The following is a 19,527-nucleotide window of genomic DNA, read 5'->3' on the forward strand; positions in this document are numbered from 1 at the left end:
GTGTGTGTGTGTGTGTGTGTGTGTGCCAGCTGTTCTGTAGTCAGTAAAGGTGAAATGGCACTTCTGTGGTCTTATAGCAGCTCTAATAAATTACTGAGGGTTATCCTCAATCATAGAGCAGACATAATGATAAAGCACACAATGTAAGTACATCCAAGGTTTGTGTGTGTGTGTGTGTGCGTGTGTGTGTGTATGTGTCTGTGTGTGTGTCTGTGTCTGTGTGTAGGACGATGACTCATATTGCATCAAGGTGACCTACAAATCTGCACCTGTGCCACCCATTGGCCTTTGCTGGTAAATGTCTCTGGAGCATAAATCATAAATAACACATCTCTGTGTTATTTCAGTTGTAAATTAATACCTGTCCATATATATGTATCCAAGCAAACACACACATCTACACTGAGTGGTTAATCATTACAGTAATTACATTTGTGATTTTTGGGATACATCTGGTTATGGGACACTGACACAACTTATATTTACAAATCTGATACTGGATAGTAAAACACCCATCATTGTGCCAGAGCTCAGATTTACTCAGTGTCCTTAAAAAAATGCTCATAGTGAAAATGGCCAGGTTGAGTTATCCAAGCCATGATTCAGGCACCATTTTAGAGCAGCTCATCGATCAGGCTCCATGAAATATTAATGCAGGCCTCCCACCAGTCAGCCAACCAGCAGAGAGGCAGGCTGGCCCACTGAAGCAAACAGCAACCAGAGAAGAGAAAGAGAGATCGCAGGAGAAGACAGGGAACATGTGTATGTGAAGAAATGCATGGATACAAGAAAACAGCAGGGGGGGGGGGGTGAGCAAGGAAAGAACTGCCAATTATGGTCCCAAAAACAACACCTCTGTATGGGCTGCAAAGAAGAAGCACAAGTGATTCTTAACTGGTTGATAAGATTAAAAAAAATGAACTAAAAGATTTCCACTCACCAGATTGCCTACAGACAGCATATCCTCAAAGTCAGGGGTCATGGGGTAGTGCTCCATGGCCATGAAGAGGGTGTTGAGGACAATACAGATGGTGATGGCTAAGTCCACGAAGGGATCCATGACAATCAGGTTCACAATCTCCTTGATCTTAATCCACTTGGGGGAGCACTCCCAGATCAGGAATGTGTTAGCAAACTTATACCAGCATGGTGGACACTTGCGCTGAGACTCCTCCAGTTCTGAAGACATAGCGCGGATCATACATCAAAACCAAACATACTAGCGTGCTTAAGCATACCGCATGCAATGGTATCAAATGATAAGACAAAATTGTATGCATTGTATGTATCTGGTACTGTTGGATATGCAAAGCAGATAAGCAGGAAATTCATGTCAAACTAATCAACCAAATGAAAGCAGCCCTAGTTAAAGAATAATGAGAGAGCAGGTTAAATAGCTGGGTTAAAGTGGCAGTACCCTCCACTAGTGTGTTGGTAATGACGCTCATGACACTGTTGGCCCGCTCTTTCCGCCCAAAGGAGGTATTGAGCTGGTCCACAGACACCATCAGGGAGCCCGACAGCTTCTTCTTCACCTCAACCTCAGTAGTCGGCTGTCAGGAGGAGAGGAAGAATCAAGCACCCATGGAGAGGACATGAACACCATCCCACATCACCACCGGTGGCCGGCGGAGGGAAGTGCACAACAGCATTGGCAGGAAAAAGTAGTTGATGATCAGATTTTTGAGGTGGGGGGGCATGTTTCAATCTTTTCTATATCAATGCTGGTTTCAAGGAAGATGTGTGTATGCTGTAAATGCATGCAGGTCTCAGCCAAAGTGGGAGCAGTGGTCTAGGGCTACTTGACCTAATTGTGTTTGAATGTAATTAGCTCATCCCGATTAAATAATAAATGGATTGTGCGATATTGTGCAAGGAGAACTGCTTCTGCATGAATGCATTTTCAGTCCTGTCATGCAAAAATGGAGGCTTTGCTGCCATTGCAATATAATCATTAGGTTATTTTACAAAATGTCTCCCAAATCTGGCCATTTTAATGTTACTCGCAAATTGATGCTACTGGATCTTCCTACTTTGAAACCATACAACTTATATTGCAACCATCAAGTCAAGAGCATTGTAAAGAGATCAAATGGAGGCAGATTGTTCAGATCCATCCAGTTGTCATGCATGAGCATGCTCCAAGTCAAAGAGAAGGAGAGGAAATTACAGACACCATAGCCATTGTTCTACTTGTCTATGTCATGCTTGTTCAAATTTAGGGTTTAAATCTACCATGCTAACTAGAATGAGACACAACTAATTCACTACTGTTGACCAGGGAGAGTTTGGAAAACAGAGAAAGGTAAAGACACACAAGGACAGCAGCCCTCCTTTTTTCTTACTTTATATATTAACAAGGCCTGATAGGATGGTGTGTGTGTTACTTGTGTATCTGTTTTGGGATATTAACAGTGTATCAGGGAAGCAGATAAAAATGTCTGTGGCTCTATAGAGCTGGTCCCCTCTGTTTCCTCTGCCTCCTACTGCAGATCTACCCACACAGGCTAGCATAGGACCTGGATGCCTGGAGGAGGAACACATCAACACACTAGAGAATGTTAACGCATCATTATATGCTGTTTGTTAACAAAAATGGTGTTTTGTTACTACAGTGTGTTAGGGCCCTGACACACCAAGCCGACGGTCAGCTGACGGTCAATGTCGAGCTGCCGGTGAGTGTCTGTTGCCATAGTTTTTGAGGTGTCCTGCACCATTGGCACTAGTTGGCCCTTGTGGGCATTTTTTTTGGATGATTCAGCATGATGAATCGGCGTCGGAGCCGGTGGAGCCTGATTGGCAGTCTAACTCAGAGCATCAGAAGATAAATGGAACCGAGGAAAGCAAACAAACAACTAAAATCAAGGGGGGGGGGGGGGGGGGTCGAAACAAACTTTTTATATTAGGTAAGGTTATTTTTTCAGGCATTGAGCTCTTAAGCTGAGACAGTTCGTAATTGTTGGTGCTATTGTTTGCTAGTGCATGGTATAAATCATTCATTTTCAACACTGGACTGTGTTTTTAGTGAGCTAACTAGCTAACTAGGGTCTTGAATCTGTCCTGTTGGTCTTACGATTTCCTTTTTTGAACGATGAATACACTGCCTGCTGGTAATTAGAGTTACTTCCTCTCACACAGGAAAAGAACATATGTGCTGCTGGTATGTCATTGGTTGTAATCTTTGCAATGTGTTCAAGTGCAAATTTTTGGTCGAGGCGACGCCTGTCAGTTTGGTGTGTCTGGGCTTTTAAACAGCACCTTGATGACATTCCACACATGAAGTTGTGTATTAAATATTAATCAGACTATAATATATGTGTGCCAAAATCTTCAATGAAGAAGAAAAATAGAATCATGTCTGTTTGATTAGTGCTTATGTGATAGTGTGAGCGTGGTGCATGTAGAAATAAATTATTTGATATGAACATTTCAAAACATTGACATTCATCGTTCAAATCAAACAACAAAATTGCCTGGAAGTCACTGATAGACCCAGTCTCACTAACCTATTAAATTAAGGGTTGGCTATAGTATATTCACTATAAAGTTTAATTATTTCTCCATCCTTTGCCTACTGTTGGAGGGCAGCATACACTGCAGGGCTGGGGGAGGGGAGGCGCGAGCGCTTAGCCAAGAGATACATACGGACTTGCAAAGATGACAGAGTAGAGGATAGAGAGCAAGAAAGAAAAGGAACGGACGAGAGGGGGGCCATGCCTAGATAGGTCTACTCATTGACTTCCTTACACTGTCGTCAGTAGCTGCCTTATCTATTTTCACCTCAGGCAGAAGGCGTCCACCGGGCCCAGGGCCGATGAGCGACACCACGCCGTTGCAATCCACCGTGCTGTTCCTCTTCCCATGGAAGCCACTGTAGCTGCTCCGCCGATAAGGGCTGAACAGGGAGCCCCGGCGCTCCTCGCACTCCTCCACCGTGCTGTGTTCGTCATCCGCAAACTCGTTCTCCGAGCCCACGTCCTTACCGCGGCCCTTGAAACTGAAGATGCTGCTCTTGCTGTTGTGGCGGGACAGGAAAGGCGAGCCGGGTATACTGAGGAGGGACTGGAGGTACAAGAAGGATGAGGAGAGGGGACATTCGTGTGACTGATGTAGCACAGGGTGTTTCTGAATTACAATTGATTGCACCATCATTTTTATGCTGTTTGTCATCAGTTCTAGAGGTCACGATGAAAGGCAACATCTGCGGGGTGTGAGAAATGTAATGCAACCAGGACGCTTTTCCCTCAGGAGGCATATTCTGCTGGAGCAATCACATGACTTAATAAACAAGAGGGAAATAGATAATTAGGTCAGTGATATCCCACACTGTCAAGGTCACACATACACATGCACACACACACACACACACACACACACACACACACACACAAACAGGACAGAAAGGCAGCAGAAACAACATGGAGTGGCACATGAGTCATGACAACATCAATCTGGGCTGCTGCTAGTATTGATCCGAATATTATTATAGCAGCACACAGAGTATACTCGCTCAACTGGAACCACATTTTTTGACAACAATCCTGTTACATAGGGCTTTTGTGTCTTACTTCATTTGGTAAATCCTGCACTATAAACCATGTTATAAGAGCCAGTGGAGCCCCAGTGAGGCCTAAGCAAGGCCACAGGATTGCTCCTTTTGAAACATTCATGTAATCACTGTGAATAATTCAGGACCTGGACATGTGTTTCTACATCACCGGCCACTATATACTCTATTATGTGAGTTCGTGCCACACCACACTGTACAATAGCAGCACTCAATCTGAAATATTCCTCACCAAAAAGTATTCTGTCCTGCAGCCACATATTCGTTGACATCTATATTCTATTCATATGGATAAAAAGCATCTCTAATCCAACTCTGGGGTTCTGGTATCTTGTTTGGTCTCTTTTTGAGTTTGGCACTAGTTACTGGTTTCTTAATGCCTGAAACATATGAACTACAAAACACTGTCATTATTGCAGCGAGCTGCACTTTGCCTCTGCTTGGTGTTTTTGGTGCTAATCATTTCGGTTTCTTTTTTTAGTCATATTTTGAGTGTAATTCATTTAATTAATTTGTCAAAAAGGAGACAAAATGCACAATAAACAAAGTTAAAGATGATTTTGACTGATAGCATTTTTTTCTCATATTTAACATTGTAATAGTGGGATCTCTTGGCCATGATGTGTGGTAAAAATCTGATGTCATGCTGAAGTTTTGACTGTGAAATTTTCTGCCACCGATCCACTACAATGGCGGTGAATTGAATTTCATGTGTGAAGCTCAAAGCATTAAAAATACAGTGAAAAACTCAAAATGTATACATGTACTTCCAACATCTTGATGACTTAAGATAATCTGTAAACGTCACTGTTTACATTGACAAAACAAAATTCTTTTGACTACAATTCAGAGGGGGAAATCTGACACTTTAAATAAGGCTGTGTTTTCCTCACCTGATTCATAATGGAAGACTTTCGACCCAGGCGATTATCAGGGAAACGGAAGCGGCTCCTTTTGCTGCCGTCATCTGACTCTGACTTGACAAACTTCTCACTGTCACCTTTCTCCTTCTCCTGCTCCTTCTGCCGCCACTTCTTCTTGCGATTACGTCGCTCTTTGGCACTCTTGGAGCTGAGCTTTGACATCTCAGAGGAACTGCATGACAGACGCCCTCCTCCATCGTCCTCTACTGCATCCTCTGACACTGTGCCCGCAGAGGTTGCCATGGCAGCCGTCTACGAAAAAACATAAGAGGGAAGTCAGAACAATGACAAAATATGACTCAGGAATACATTTTGTGCTCCATCTCTCAGAGGACTGACCTGAGCGTCTTCTTGCTGTTTCTTTAGCTGCTCCAGCATGGCCTTGAATTCCTCTTCCTTCTGCAGGGCCTCTTCCATGGTGGCCTGGTTCTGCTCCTCATAAGCCATGGCCACCACAGCCAGGATCAAATTCACCAAGTAGAACGAGCCCACAAAGATCACCAACACAAAGAAGATCATGTAGGTTTTCCCTGCCGCCCTCAGGGTCTGTTGGGAAGCAGTGCAGCAGAGGTGAGGGGAGAGGGGATGGAATAGCAGAGACACTCACGACACCTTAAGCCCCAAGTCACGCTCAGTGTCAACCTCACTGCTCATCTCTCACAGTGACTCATCAGAAATAAACAGAGTCAGATGCTGGTGGGGAAGAGGGGCCTGGTTGGGCATTTCAAGGTGCAAAAATCAATTTAGCATAAACATCTGTGACTTCCTACATGTAAATGTCCATTTTTGGTTCTACTACCATCTCATAAAGTGATAAATTTATACACATCCATCTGTGTTTGGTCTGCATAGGAATAATCTTGTACCCTGTGCTCATTAAGGTTCTCAGCATGAGCCCAAGGTTGTGCTGTTCATCAGGGAGAGCCATGAGATATGCATTTTGACCTACTTTTCCATGCACACTATACCAGCCCGTGCACAGCAAACATTTCTATGGACTGGGATGATATCCCCAGTGGAGATGGGAAGTGAGGAGCCTGAGCTACAGAGGCACGGCAGAGCAAATGAGAACATTCTGGAAAAATCTTGAAAAAAAAACCTAAATGTTTGTGCATGATGGTTATCTTCCTTTCACTGCGGGGTTTTGATCAATCTGCATGTGAATAAACAAATTTCTTATATTGTTTTATTCACTGGGGTATTTAAAGGAACACACACTTTCTTTAGTAACTGAAAAATGTGTTTTTCTGACTTGCCCCAATGGTTAACAAAGAATCCAAACACAGCAAACATTCTTGATGAACTGAAGCTGAGCAGGGATTCATTTAACAACAGCAAAATTATGTCAAAACATCCTTACAGTACTCCCGCAGTATCATCCAAGTCTCATTTATTCAGTTGTATGCTCAGTACTTCCCAAACACATGCTAAAATCTTACTATTTGTTTAGCACACTTGAGCAACCCCAATTCTAAATTAAAATGTTCTCGCTCATCAGTCTCCTTTGGTTCCACTTTCTAAAGGTGAACTACTGTCGTCAGGCAGCAGAGCACAAACAGAAAGAGGGCTTTATGGGATAGAGTAGTGAAATTCCCTCACACATCAAATATTAATTTAGTTGACATGAAGTGCTGGGAAGTGTATATAACACATTTCCAACAAGAGAAGCACAAACTGATTATCAGTCCAAACCATTGTCTTTAGTCCCAAGCATCACTAAATCTCAATTGGGCAGGTTAAAAAAAACACAAACCTCAGCAGCAATACTGAATGAAGTATGAACAGTAAGGACTTAGCCTTAACGGTATGTGCTCTTTCTGGTGAGCTACTGTGTCACCCTAACATGATTTCAATTCTGAACATCTGACAATGAAACATCCAACATGCTTCCTCAACACAGCTGCATAGTCATTATTCTGGAGATATAGTACACAATAGCTGTGAGAGCCTGTAGTTGGGAGGTGAATTTCAAAGATGGGGCAAAAATAGAAGTACGAGCTGGGATGCTCCCATCAAGTCTCATCTCCCTCATTGGCCACACTGTAATCCTGAGCTGTTAATATTTCATACTTCCTTCCTTCCACTCGGCCTCTGTATGTGGAGGTAGGAGTGTCCCCCACAGGCTTTGTGTGGAACAGGCTGACAGACAGGACAGAAGTGGCCTGGCTACAGTACACAGAGGAGGCGAGTTAAAGTGGGAACAAGGGGAAAAACTAGAGGCAGAATGATCCACCATTTTCTCCCTGACAGGTGGAGATACAGCATGAGCGAACTGTGTGCATGATGACACACATTAGAATGAGGAATCAGTGGAGAAACTTAATTTGTATCAGATCAGTCTTTTCTGCATGGAAACCCAAGTCTCAGGATATCTGCTACCATGTTCTATGCAACGGGACTGCAATGATGACTGCACAATAATGATAATTACCATGACTGATGAATCTACTGAGTGTGTTTTTAACTGATCAAAGTGGCACTCAGTCATCCAAACTTTGAGAACCCCTGATCTCAGATTTTAGTTTCAAAATGCCCTAAAATGTTGTGTTTAGCTTTTAAGTTTCTAAAAGTTTCTCCTGAGGGGAATTCCCTGCAGACTCCCCCTGGAAGGTTGGGTTGCAGGAGGTGCTGCCTGACAGTGGTCCCCCCAGTGTTAAATAGGTGGTTACGGCCCTGATTTACGGTGATATAAAAGCAGCAAATTTTCACATTTGAGGAATTAGAATCCGTGAATATTTGGCGCTTTTGCTAAATGCATCGCTTTCCACTGATCGACCAGTAAATAATGAACGAATCATTTCAGCATCACTCTGCTGTTTTACTGTTTATGGGCAGTAGTATTTGAGAACTGGCATGTGTTGCGTATGCCTCATATGAAACAAGATGAAGTCGTTAACACAATAACTTTACCAGCATGTAAAGGTTTTCCCAGAAGTCCTGTGTCATCAGCCGGAAGAGGGCCAGGAAGGCCCAGCCGAAGCTGTCAAAGCTGGTGTAGCCGTAGTTTGGATTCCTCCCAGCTTTCATGCATGTGTAGCCCTCTGGGCAGCGGCTGAGGGGTGGAGAAGGGGAGAGAGAGAGAGAGAGAGAGAGAGAGAGAGAGAGAGAGGAGAGAACAGGGCACCCAGCCCAAAAATGACTCAGCAATAATTACTTATAATGTAATCTGACTTCAGGCAGATCAAAGAGCTACAGCAGGTCTTTGTAGGATCAGCAAGATTGAGAGGAGGGCAGAGAAGGCAACTCACCCAGAGTCAGAGCTGTTCCCACAGAGAAGAGCATCCAACTGGCCAGGCAGGAAGTAGAAATTGGCTGAGGAAAAAACAAACAGCCATAATGAGTCATATCGCTCACATTCTGTCGCAGCTACAGTTGTTTATTCTGCAACGGTCTGTAAATCCATTCAGGCCAATTTCTGACTTCAGTTTTCCCATACATTTTCAATTCCGTTCATTTCAGACCAATTCCTTTTGTCTGTCCAGTGCCAAAATGACATATTGTTTTGTCGTTCCAGCATATGGGCTGACTCATACTCCTAGATCACTGCCAGCTCACCATTGGTTAAGGCCGGCCTCTACTTACTATCGTTCATGATGTACTCATTCCAGTCAAAGCTCTTGGTGGTGTTGATTGGCCAGATCACACACTTGTGGCGCAGGTTGCCCATAAAGAGCTGGAGGCCGATGAGGGCAAAGACACTCAGGCAGAAGACGGTCAGGATCATCACATCCGAAAGCTTTTTCACAGACTGGATCAGGGCGCCAACGATGGTCTTCAGGCCTGGAGAGCAGTCACGCACACATGCACACAAACCACACAGGTGATGCTGGAGATGCCAATACCCCAGGTGTGAATATTTGGAGGGTCTACTTCTACTATAAATTATCTTTTATAACTAATACTGTTAATATGCTAATCTCTTGTAGGGATGTATCACCGGGAAATATCCAGTTTTGACTGGATTTAGGTCAAAAGATGGGCGTGGGAACACTGTACTGCTTTTTTATAACATGTAACTACATAAAGAAATATATTTTCATTAAATTAATAACTTTTAAATGTAATAACACACTTAAATGTTAAGTGATAATGTATTTGTTTCATGTGCTAAACATCCCAACAAAGGGGGAAATTTATATGAATGAATCTTTAACTGGAGAAGATTTTTTTCAAAAAAAAAAAAAAAAAAAAAAAAGGTAGTAATACATTTTGGACAAAATTGACAGTTTACGTACATAACATCTCTAGAAACAAAACAAACAGGAAATATTTAGGAGCCTTCCCACTCTTCTCAGCTTTATCCAGACAGAAAATATTTTAACACAAATCAAATCAAAAAGATTTTCTTAACAAAATAAATTTGCATTTTATCGCCAATGATGGACGAAGTGAACAAGAGGGGGAAGACTGTAGAAAAGTGAGAGGAAATCCATAAGGAAGAGAGCACAGCAGCACAAAGAGGGGCCATGAGAACGACAGAGGCACAGGCAGGGGGGCTGGAAACCACATGCAGGTCATTTAAACTCCAAGGCTGAACAGGAGCAATTCAATGCCAGCGCCAGCGTGGGCACTTTCTTGAACTGTCTTGTAAAAGGTGTCATTAGGAAAGCACTGACTCCCCATACCGTGACCCTGCAGTCTGTCTCATCCACACCTTCACTAAAGACAAAATCATTTTACCTTCCAAAACAGGCATCCTCTGGCAGCGTTCACATCGGGTCCACAAGTAACGCAAACATGGAAGCAGGATGACCCGCACCCCCTGTTCTGTCTGGTCTCTACAGGTACAGTGGGCTTTACCCGCAGTACATACTCTGTCTTATTATTATAATATATGGTCTAAATTTAGGCGTACACATTTTGATAGTCTTAGCAAAGGTTACTTTTGCTTGGCAAAGTCAATTAAGAAAAACATTTAAATCAAAACAACAACTTTACTTATCTAGACGTTAATGACAAGATCTTATCGAGCAAATTAAATTAACAAAGTATGTTAAAGGGGACCTATTATGCTTTTTTGTATTTCGTGTCTTATATATAGAGTTACAGAGACGGACGTTAACATTAAACGTGGCCAAAGCTTCAAAGAATGATGTAAACGTATGTAGAAATATTTCCCTGTGCAAAAACCTCAGGTTTCGGCTCATAAGAAACAGTCCATTTCTACTGTTTCTTCCTACTCTGGCTACAGTATGACATCATAGCATGCCAGATTTCTTTATCTGCTTTATCTTTCTTCATCTGTTCCAGGCACACTACTCTAGTTCTAGTTTTGCAGACCGGGCGAGGTGGGGGTGCAGCGCACCTGCGCTTCGCCAACTGGGTGTGGCCAGGCAGATTTTGCAAGTTTGGCACACCGTGCACCTGGCGCAGCTACTCCTCTTTCCCACCTCCATCCCTCCTACCTGCGCAAGTTGGAAAGAGGGAGGAGAGAAGGCGTGGAGTGGGTTTTGCACACATCACACCAATCAAATGAGCCCCTCTCCTCACCCTTAAATGCGCTGTGTGAAGGTGTAATCAGAGTTTACTCAATTCGCCATGGCAGAAGAGAGTAGCAGCGTCAGACGGCCAAACTTCTCCCAGGAGGAAACTGATGTTTTGGTCCAGGAGGTCCAAGCTCGCAGTGTCCGAATATACGGAACTGCGAGCAGACCTCCATGGGCTGATGATGCAAAGGTAGCCTGAGAGGAGGTCACCACAATTGTAAATCAATGTTGCGTTTCTCTCGTGCGTGCACGCTCTCTCTTTCTCTCTCGCAGTCTCACTCTGTTTCTTTTCTTTTGACTTTTCCAAGATGACAGATGCTGAGTATATACTCCCTATCTGATGTTGTGGCTGTTTGTGGTTGGCTGAGAGGGATGTGAACTCATTAGTTTTGTTAATCAAATCAGGTTGGGTTTCCATTACGCGTGCCAAACATGCCAAACGGTGCCAATCCCCTTTGATCTGACATCAGATGTGACGGGACAGTCGATATAGAGATACATTTATGTGCTGATTGCAGATAGTTGCATTGAATAGTGTTTTTTTGGGTATTTATTGCATTATTAATGTGCCTGATATTCTGGAGACCTGCCCGTGAGGTTTTGGTGACGTGTGCGCACTGTTGTGCATGGTTTCAGTTGGCGAGCTTTTAGTGCACCTTGAAGCCTTTTGGCACGAAACTGTCACTGCGCCAAGCTGGATCTGTCGACACCTCCCCCTGCTGCGCCGCCACACCCATCTCAGCGCACCTCGGTCTGCCAAACTACCAAACTGAGCGCGCCTCGGGTTGCGCTGCTCAAAACTAGCTCTGCGCGGGGTTCGCCACCCTGCACTGCACTGGGAAACTAGAGTCCAGAGGGTGAATACGGGTGTTCCAGCATAGACAGTATGAGTAGCTACATTAAGTGTTTGGTTTTTTACCCTTAAAGCATGTAAACATATTCTAGTAGAAACCTTAAATACAAGTGTGAACCTGAAAATGAGCATAATAGGTCCTCTTTAAAATATCAATTGTAGTAGGGTGTTTTATCAAAATACCTCCATAACTGTCTAAAATCATTCCCTTCACTGCACATGGCAAATTTTTAGCTAGACTGAAGTGATACTTAAAAACTACATTTTCTCCACCCCAGAACTACAGGCCTTCATTAATTATTGGTAGAAGAAAAGTTCAACATTTTTAGATGAGAAGATTGATACCACTTGTGTGTCTGTCTGATATAAAGCTACAGCCAGCAGCTGGTTAGCTTAGCTTAGCATGAAGACTGGAAACAGGGTATACGAGTCTATCAGAACCTCTAAAGTTCATTTATTAACACCAAGCAACAACCTCTGGGACTGCAAAATGAACATCCAAAGCCATTCAACAAGAAAAACTACATAGAACTGTTAGAACTATGTATAAAACAAGTACAATCTGTTAAAAAATTTTTTCATTGTACCAGAGGCAATGCGATGTAGCAGAGCAACCTTGTGGGTGTTTTTACATTTCACATTAACATAAATCCATCGAATCAATGCATCCTGTAGTTAAAGTGATCCAGTTGTCTAAATCAATACCAGTTGTTATAGCCTATGCTTCCAAACCCTGCATATCTAAATGCGTCATCACTTGGCAAAACTCAATATACACAGTCTGGCTCATAACCATATACTACAAAGACAGTGTCCGTGTAGCAGCTGAAAAACACCTCACATCTGTGCCCCATGTATTTTGACTGTTAGAAGTGCTGGATTTTGTTACCTTTGGACAGAGCCTGGCTAGCTGTTTCCTACTGTTACCAGTCTTTATGCTAAGCTAAGCTAACTGGCTGCTGGCTAAAGCTTTGTATTAACTGTCCCGACATGAGAGTGAAACTGATCTTCTTACCTAACTCACTGCCAGAAAGCATGTAAGCATGTTTCTCAAAATGTCAAACTATACTTTTAAACACAGTTCAAATTACAATATGACCACTTTTTTTTGCACTTATACAATTTCCTTCTTCATATTTCCAAATGAATGTGCTATTTAAATAAAGCCATCCACAGCGGGGTTTTTTGAGTAAGCACAACATCTGTTTCACATCCTCTATCAACAGATAGATAGATGTGTGGTCAGTGTCACTCAAAAAAGGTCAAGAGGTCATTCAACCATCCCATCTGCGTCCCCAACCTCTAACAATGTGAGCACACCATTTCTTTTTTTCTGTGCAGTATATCATTCAAGTAGGTCGTAAAAAAAAGAGAAAGGAAAAAAAAAATCAATAATCAAACTAAAAAACAAAAGAGGGCAAATCAAACTTTCAATGCCATTTGTCAGCCAAGCTCTTAGTAGGCTAATATTGTAAAGCAAGTGACTGAAAAGCATCATGCAGCATAAGATATGTTCACAAACTAGGCTTGGCAGTCTTCATACATAAATAAGAGGTGTATTCTGTGGGGTCTCTGTAAGAGCTATGCCATATGAACATCTACATACAAGGTTTGTTTTGATCCCAAAATCAGGGAATGGTTGATTTCCAATTCAATCACTAGTTCTTAATGTGCAACAAAATGATTGATCTTTTAATTTTACTTGCACATTCATTTTTTAATAAAACTCAAGGGATTTCTGGCAAATTTGAAAAGCTATGATCTATTCTTAGCTGATAAATACAACATGTATAATCACCTGATTTTTTTTCCTTAAAATATTCTATCAACAGTTTTCTTTGCTACAGAACAGAGCATTTGCTTATTCCTAAAGCTGGTGAGAAAGGAGTGGCTATTTCTGAGGAGAAACACAGCTGCCTTGGAAACAAGCCTCGTAATGAGAGTGCTACTGGGGCAGAAGAGAGTGCAGACACTTTGGAGGGCCCTAGAGGAGACTGCAAAGCCTATCAAAAATGTATTAGTACCATTTTTGATAATTTTGGAGGAAAAATAAATCAAAAAATGGTTGTATCCAATTCTTTTTTGTTATTGCTTAAATCATAATTGTAATCATAATAGTGAGTAGAAAAGAAAGGGTGAGAGGATCAGCCTTAGTGTTTAAACTGAGTCTCACCTGGAATGACAGAGATAGTTTTCAATGCTCGGAGAACTCTGAATGTTCTCAGCGCAGATACATTGCCCAGGTCCACAAACTCTGTTATATATCTGAAATAGGGGAAGGATCACACACAGAACAAACACGATGACAATAACCACACACGCCAAGAGCACAACACCACCGAACCAGGAGGAAACGACGCCACTCACAGAGCCTGTCCACTGAGGAGAAGGGTGGAAGGTAAAAGGAAAGAAAGACACACACACCTAACACCGACCCCGCCCAACCGTCCCCCGCCCCATCCTGTCTTACCTGGAATTACAGAAATTGTTTTCAATGCCCTCAACACCCTGAACGTGCGCAGAGCTGAGACATTGCCTAGGTTTACAAACTCTGTTATATACCTGCAGGATCAAACCACAGTTACAACAGCTCATTATTTACATGGAGATATGAGGTGACAAGGTCAATTGACACACAGATGGACTTTGTGACTCAAATAATGACGATGTACTTTGCATGATGTTGATTACTAATGAGCATGTATTTGGCCGTGTAGAGGCAGGTACATCTGTAGTATGAATACTGGGTGATACATAGTTGACAGTGGGGACACTGGGTTTTAAACTGAATGTTGCAGACTGAAAGAGAAAAGGTCGATGAGAAGGAGAGTTAGATGACAAGAGGAAGATAAATTGAAAGAATGGGACTGAGGTGTGGGTGCTGTCAGGGAGGCCGCAGAGTGTCGGATGGAAACCTTCGATCCCCAAAGAGAACGACCAGAGGAGTCTCAGATCAATGGAGGAAACGCAGAAGATGGGTTATCAGACAGAAAGAAAGGAAAAAAGTAAGAAAGACGGAAAATGAACAATCATCTGTAACAGTGAAAGCATACTTTTTAAAACCCACCCTCTTAGAAAATAGCAATATTTGTGCACATTTCACTTCATCATCTGACAATCTGAATGACAAAACAATACTTACGCCATCGAAATGACCATGAAATCCAGCCAGTTCCATGGATCTCTAAGGAATGTAAACCCGTCTATACAGAATCCTCGTGCACAGATTTTTACAAGAGACTCAAATGTATAAATTCCTGTGAATGTGTACCTGAAAGAAAAGAAGCATTGACAGAATCAGTTCACCAGGCAGGATCAAAGCTCACTCACATCTTAATGTCTGCACCCTTGTTAGCTGTTGAAACACCCAAGAAATGACAAAGCTGGGCGTAGGGCATGGGATAAATTTGGGAGGTAGATTACTGAATATATTGTTTTTAACTAAGACAATGTGTGTGTGTGTTTTTTACAGAAACTATAAATTGGCATGATAGTTTCTTTGGAGTTAGCATTTGGCTAGCTCCAGTTTGTGCTTCTCATGCATTACTATTACATTTGAGTCACAGAGCTAGATATGCATCCTATTTTCTGAAAAATAAATACACACCAAACTTTGAACAAGACTAATGCTGCATTCACATGGAATCAGGCAGACGGTAAACAGCAGAAGGACAACACCTTCTGGACAGCACAGGATAAACAAACAGTCCGATCAGGCCCCAAGGAACATAGCACAGCCTTGCTTCCTTCTTGTCCCAGTGGCCACTCGCGATATTGCAGTGAAAAAAATCCCGTGACCCAAAAGCATTTTTTCCGTACATCACCACTGTAAAAGAGACGTCTATAAAACTGTTGTCAGGACTCTTTGAACTGCAAACAAGATCTATTATGACTCTTTCTATTATACATTTTTGATCCATGTAGGTTTTTATATTTGTCAAGCTTTCCTCAAGCCAGGAAAAGCAATTTAAAAATCTGTGATGTCATCACAATGTAAAGTCTATGAGCAGAGTGGGAACTCACGGGCGGCTCCAGAGAGAGAAACACTACAGCGCATTTTTAGCAAGGAGCGTACCTTGGAAGTAAACCCAAAAGCTAGAATTTTTTTGGCATATACATGTCAGGTGAGCAATTCTTGTTGGACAGAATAGGCGCCTTCCTGGGGTCTGGTATCTAAGTATTATTATACATCTATGAGTCTGACAGAAAGGCAGGACAGCAAAACAGAACTTGCATGACAATATGTTATGATGGTGATGTCATGTTGTTTACAAAAACATTAATAAATTATATAAAATAAAATCATTTATTGCTTATTATTTTATGTAATTATTCTAATAATGTCCAGTAATTGTCCAGATAGCCCATGTTTTCTCTTCCTGTGAGGCATCTATGTAAAATCCAGGTGTAACTTCCAGGGTGGACGATGGCAAAAAGCAAAAATATTTTAACTTACTAGATGTTGCTATGTTACCATTGGCAATATTCTCTGTGGGCCTCACCTAATTTTACTGTCCTGCTCTCATCCACTAAAATGATAGCAGGTTAATTGTCTACTGTCTGCTTGATTCCATGTGACCACAGCGTAAGAGTCCACATCCAATTTAGCAGCTCTGTGAGGATGTACTCAGGAACAACAGCGGTCAGAGATGCATGCTAACATGCTCACAGTGACAATGTTAACAACTGATGTGAAGCAAGTATAATGATTACCATCTTGGTTGTGCATGTAAGCATGTTAACATTCGCTAACTGGCACTACTGTGTCAAATTATATTGCAATCAACCCAATAGTTGTAAAGGTGTTTCACAAGAAGACTTAGCTCTGTGTCTGTAATGTAACTGTACTGTGCAGGCACAAACTAGGGGTTGGGGTTAGCATGCATGCACACTACTGAGTAAATAATATTAAATGTGTACTTACTCTACTTGTTTTGACCACTCGGGCGGATCACTGAAGGTCATGAATATACAGTTGGTCAAAATAGTACACATAATGATCATGCTGAAAAGAGTGAGGAGTGGGTTAAGGAAAATATGGATTACAGAGGCAATTACAAACATCACAATCTCATCAAACCTGAAAATGTAAAACACAGCAATACAAAACATCTACAGTACCAACAGTACAGTACGCATCTAATGTGATTATTGTGGTCCAGTGAACCCTAACAACCTTTACTGTAAAGTGTTAATGTCATAAAACCTACTCACTCATAGCACTTTAACAGGAGGTGGTTTTGTGTGCTTGCTACCACAAAGGCCATTATTTTACCCATGAAATATTTAAATGGTTTATATTTAGTGAAAATGCAATGCCATGAACGAAACAATATGTTTAAAAGCTGCAAGGGTTTCAGTGCAGAGAGGTTTACACTCACAGGAAACAAAGAAAACCTCAGTTAGCTTTAGATGCAGCCAGAGGTCGGTAATAGCTCCGGCTTGTGGTTAAGAATGGGAATAAATTAGGTAAATGTAGGGACAGAGCAATAGTAGCCTAAGTACTGCTAAGAGTAAAAAGGTTTTTATTACTAGTATTGCTGTAACTGATTGTTACGAAGGAAAAAGATCTGCATTGGACACTGCAAACAGCAGTAAATTTATCATGGTGGAGGGAGCCAATATGCTGATGATATAACTTTATTTTGACAAATTTCTCACCACATTTTTATGTCTTCGGTTTTAGTCCTGATTTTGGAAAGTTATTGTTTTAGGATGTCTACGTGAAAATTGTTATTGTTGAGATATATTTTGATTTTTTTTTTTAAGATTTTTGTGGAATTTCAGGAATTTATGAGATATTACTTTACACTGACACAATTTCAGGTGAAATACAGTTATCTCTTCAAATAAAGACAATGGTTTTGTGTGCAAACATACTGTACACTGAAATTATATTTATTCCTTCTGGTGTTTAATTGCTAACATATGTCCAAAAAATAATTTGGAGTATGTTCACATCAGAATCCTGCTCTATTTCTCTTCCTGTAAACTGTTAAAATACATCATTAGCAGTAGCTTGTGGGCTGTAATTGCTAGCAGAGCTAAATCATGGTAGAAGTACTCTATGTTTGAAATACTTGCATTTCCAAAGGATGTGGTTCAGGTCCAATTTATCCATTTCTCCCTCATCCTCCTAATCTAACAACCCTGCGAGGGAGGTGTCGATAGAGGCCAACAAATCCCTGCCGTATTTATACCTGGCCCATATTTTCCATTCCAATAAGAAATATGTCACATAACAGACACTAACTGCTGCTTCACTGTGATGGTTTGTTGTAAAAGTAGATTTAAACATTCATAGGAACTGTAAAACCTATTAAAACTTCACTGACACTGAGGGGAACATAAAATTCTGTTTACAGGCAAGCTGGCTCCAAGAGCAAATCAATCCTCATTGATACCCTTGTTAAAATGCTCAGCTTCACAACATAAACAAATAAACATATTTTCAGCCTACACAATAAATTAATGACAACTGTACGGAAGATTTTTAGATAAGTCACCTGGCTGTTTTAATGTTATTAAGGCTTAGACCTGCGCATAATTTAGGCTGTGGGTGCTTAGAGTGAAAGATGGGTGCCATCTGTTGTCAAGTTGCTACAATGGTGACAACACTGGTTAGATAACATAGTCATGGTATAACACCAGAGTTACAGTGTGGGCATATAAGTGTAACTGTAGCTGTTTTCGTTTGGGGACATAATTTGCAGTTGAAAAAAGGTAATAATTTGCAATATATCATAATATATTTCATGATAATACTCAGCATACCACAAGACATTCAAAATCGGAACAACATCGTATCGTGACTTAACTATCCTGATAATATAGGGCCGTAATGGTACATGTATTTGTGTCGAACTGTTCGGTACGCGACTTTCGGTTCGGCACGACCCTGTACCAAATTATTGGGCGCAGGATATTATTTTATTTTATTTTAATTCTGTTTTTGCGAGCCGAACCATTTAAAATACCTAGTTCTCCGACGGACATAATTGAGTGACGGACCGAGTCTGACCGTAAATCTCCGCTTTCACTTTGTGCAGCGCATTCTCGCATTTTGACAACATGGCAAGTGAGCCTGACGAACCTGAAGACCCACCCGCAAACCTTAAGTCCTCCGTTTGGGAACACTTTGGTTTCAGGGTAAAATACGAAGATGGAAATAAACAAGTTGACAAGACAAAAGCAGTGTGCCGACACTGCAGAACAGTGGTCGGGTATGTACTTGGAAACACGTCTAACATGCTAACGCATCTAAAGTGACACCACCCGAGTCTGAACGTTAACCAGCACGACTAGAAAAAGCAATCTGGTGCAAACTACGATATCGTCGTCATTTAAAAAGAAAGAGCGTTTCCCTGACCATTGCGCTAAAGAAATAACCAACGCCATCGGAGCTGAGTAAAATTGTTTAAGCTGCACTTTAGATATAAGTATGTTTTGTTTACTGCACTTTAACAAAGTGGGAAAGCTAAGTAAGTTCCTAGTAAAACTGAATCTGAGCAGGCTTTAAAGCTGACCAGCTGCACTATACTTTTTTATTTTATTTGAGTAAAATTGTTTAAGCAGAAATTTATATTTATATTTTTCATTCAAACAATGTGTTAAAAAAAACAGCAGGATTTTATTTTTCACTTTTATATTTCTATTTTCATTCAAACAATGTGAAAAAGCAGGATTTTATATATATTT

The 19,527-nt window shown here is 41.4% G+C and overlaps 1 protein-coding gene across 6 annotated transcripts in view; it reads right to left on the reverse strand.

Moving 5' to 3' along the window:
• The window catches only part of scn8aa (sodium channel, voltage gated, type VIII, alpha subunit a), a 58,988-nt gene that overhangs the window by 27,827 nt on the left and 11,634 nt on the right, over positions 1-19,527 (reverse strand). For 2 of the 6 annotated variants that reach the window (XM_033628740.2, XM_078170067.1), the window contains exons 4-14: positions 16,754-16,843; positions 14,972-15,100; positions 14,003-14,094; positions 9,073-9,270; positions 8,739-8,802; positions 8,401-8,542; positions 5,830-6,036; positions 5,461-5,742; positions 3,781-4,062; positions 1,418-1,553; positions 941-1,179 (exon numbers count right to left, since the gene is read on the reverse strand). In XM_033628740.2, the coding sequence (XP_033484631.1) occupies positions 941-1,179; positions 1,418-1,553; positions 3,781-4,062; positions 5,461-5,742; positions 5,830-6,036; positions 8,401-8,542; positions 8,739-8,802; positions 9,073-9,270; positions 14,003-14,094; positions 14,972-15,100; positions 16,754-16,843 (1,861 nt within the window). Of the gene's footprint in view, positions 1-940; positions 1,180-1,417; positions 1,554-3,747; positions 4,063-5,460; positions 5,743-5,829; positions 6,037-8,400; positions 8,543-8,738; positions 8,803-9,072; positions 9,271-14,002; positions 14,095-14,299; positions 14,392-14,971; positions 15,101-16,753; positions 16,844-19,527 lie in introns of all 6 variants that reach the window. The other 4 variants (XM_033628736.2, XM_033628737.2, XM_033628741.2 and 1 more) reach the window with 3 other exon arrangements.

The sequence above is a fragment of the Epinephelus lanceolatus genome, chromosome 8 (assembly GCF_041903045.1).
Source record: "Epinephelus lanceolatus isolate andai-2023 chromosome 8, ASM4190304v1, whole genome shotgun sequence".
NCBI classification, from domain to species: Eukaryota; Metazoa; Chordata; class Actinopteri; order Perciformes; family Serranidae; genus Epinephelus; species Epinephelus lanceolatus.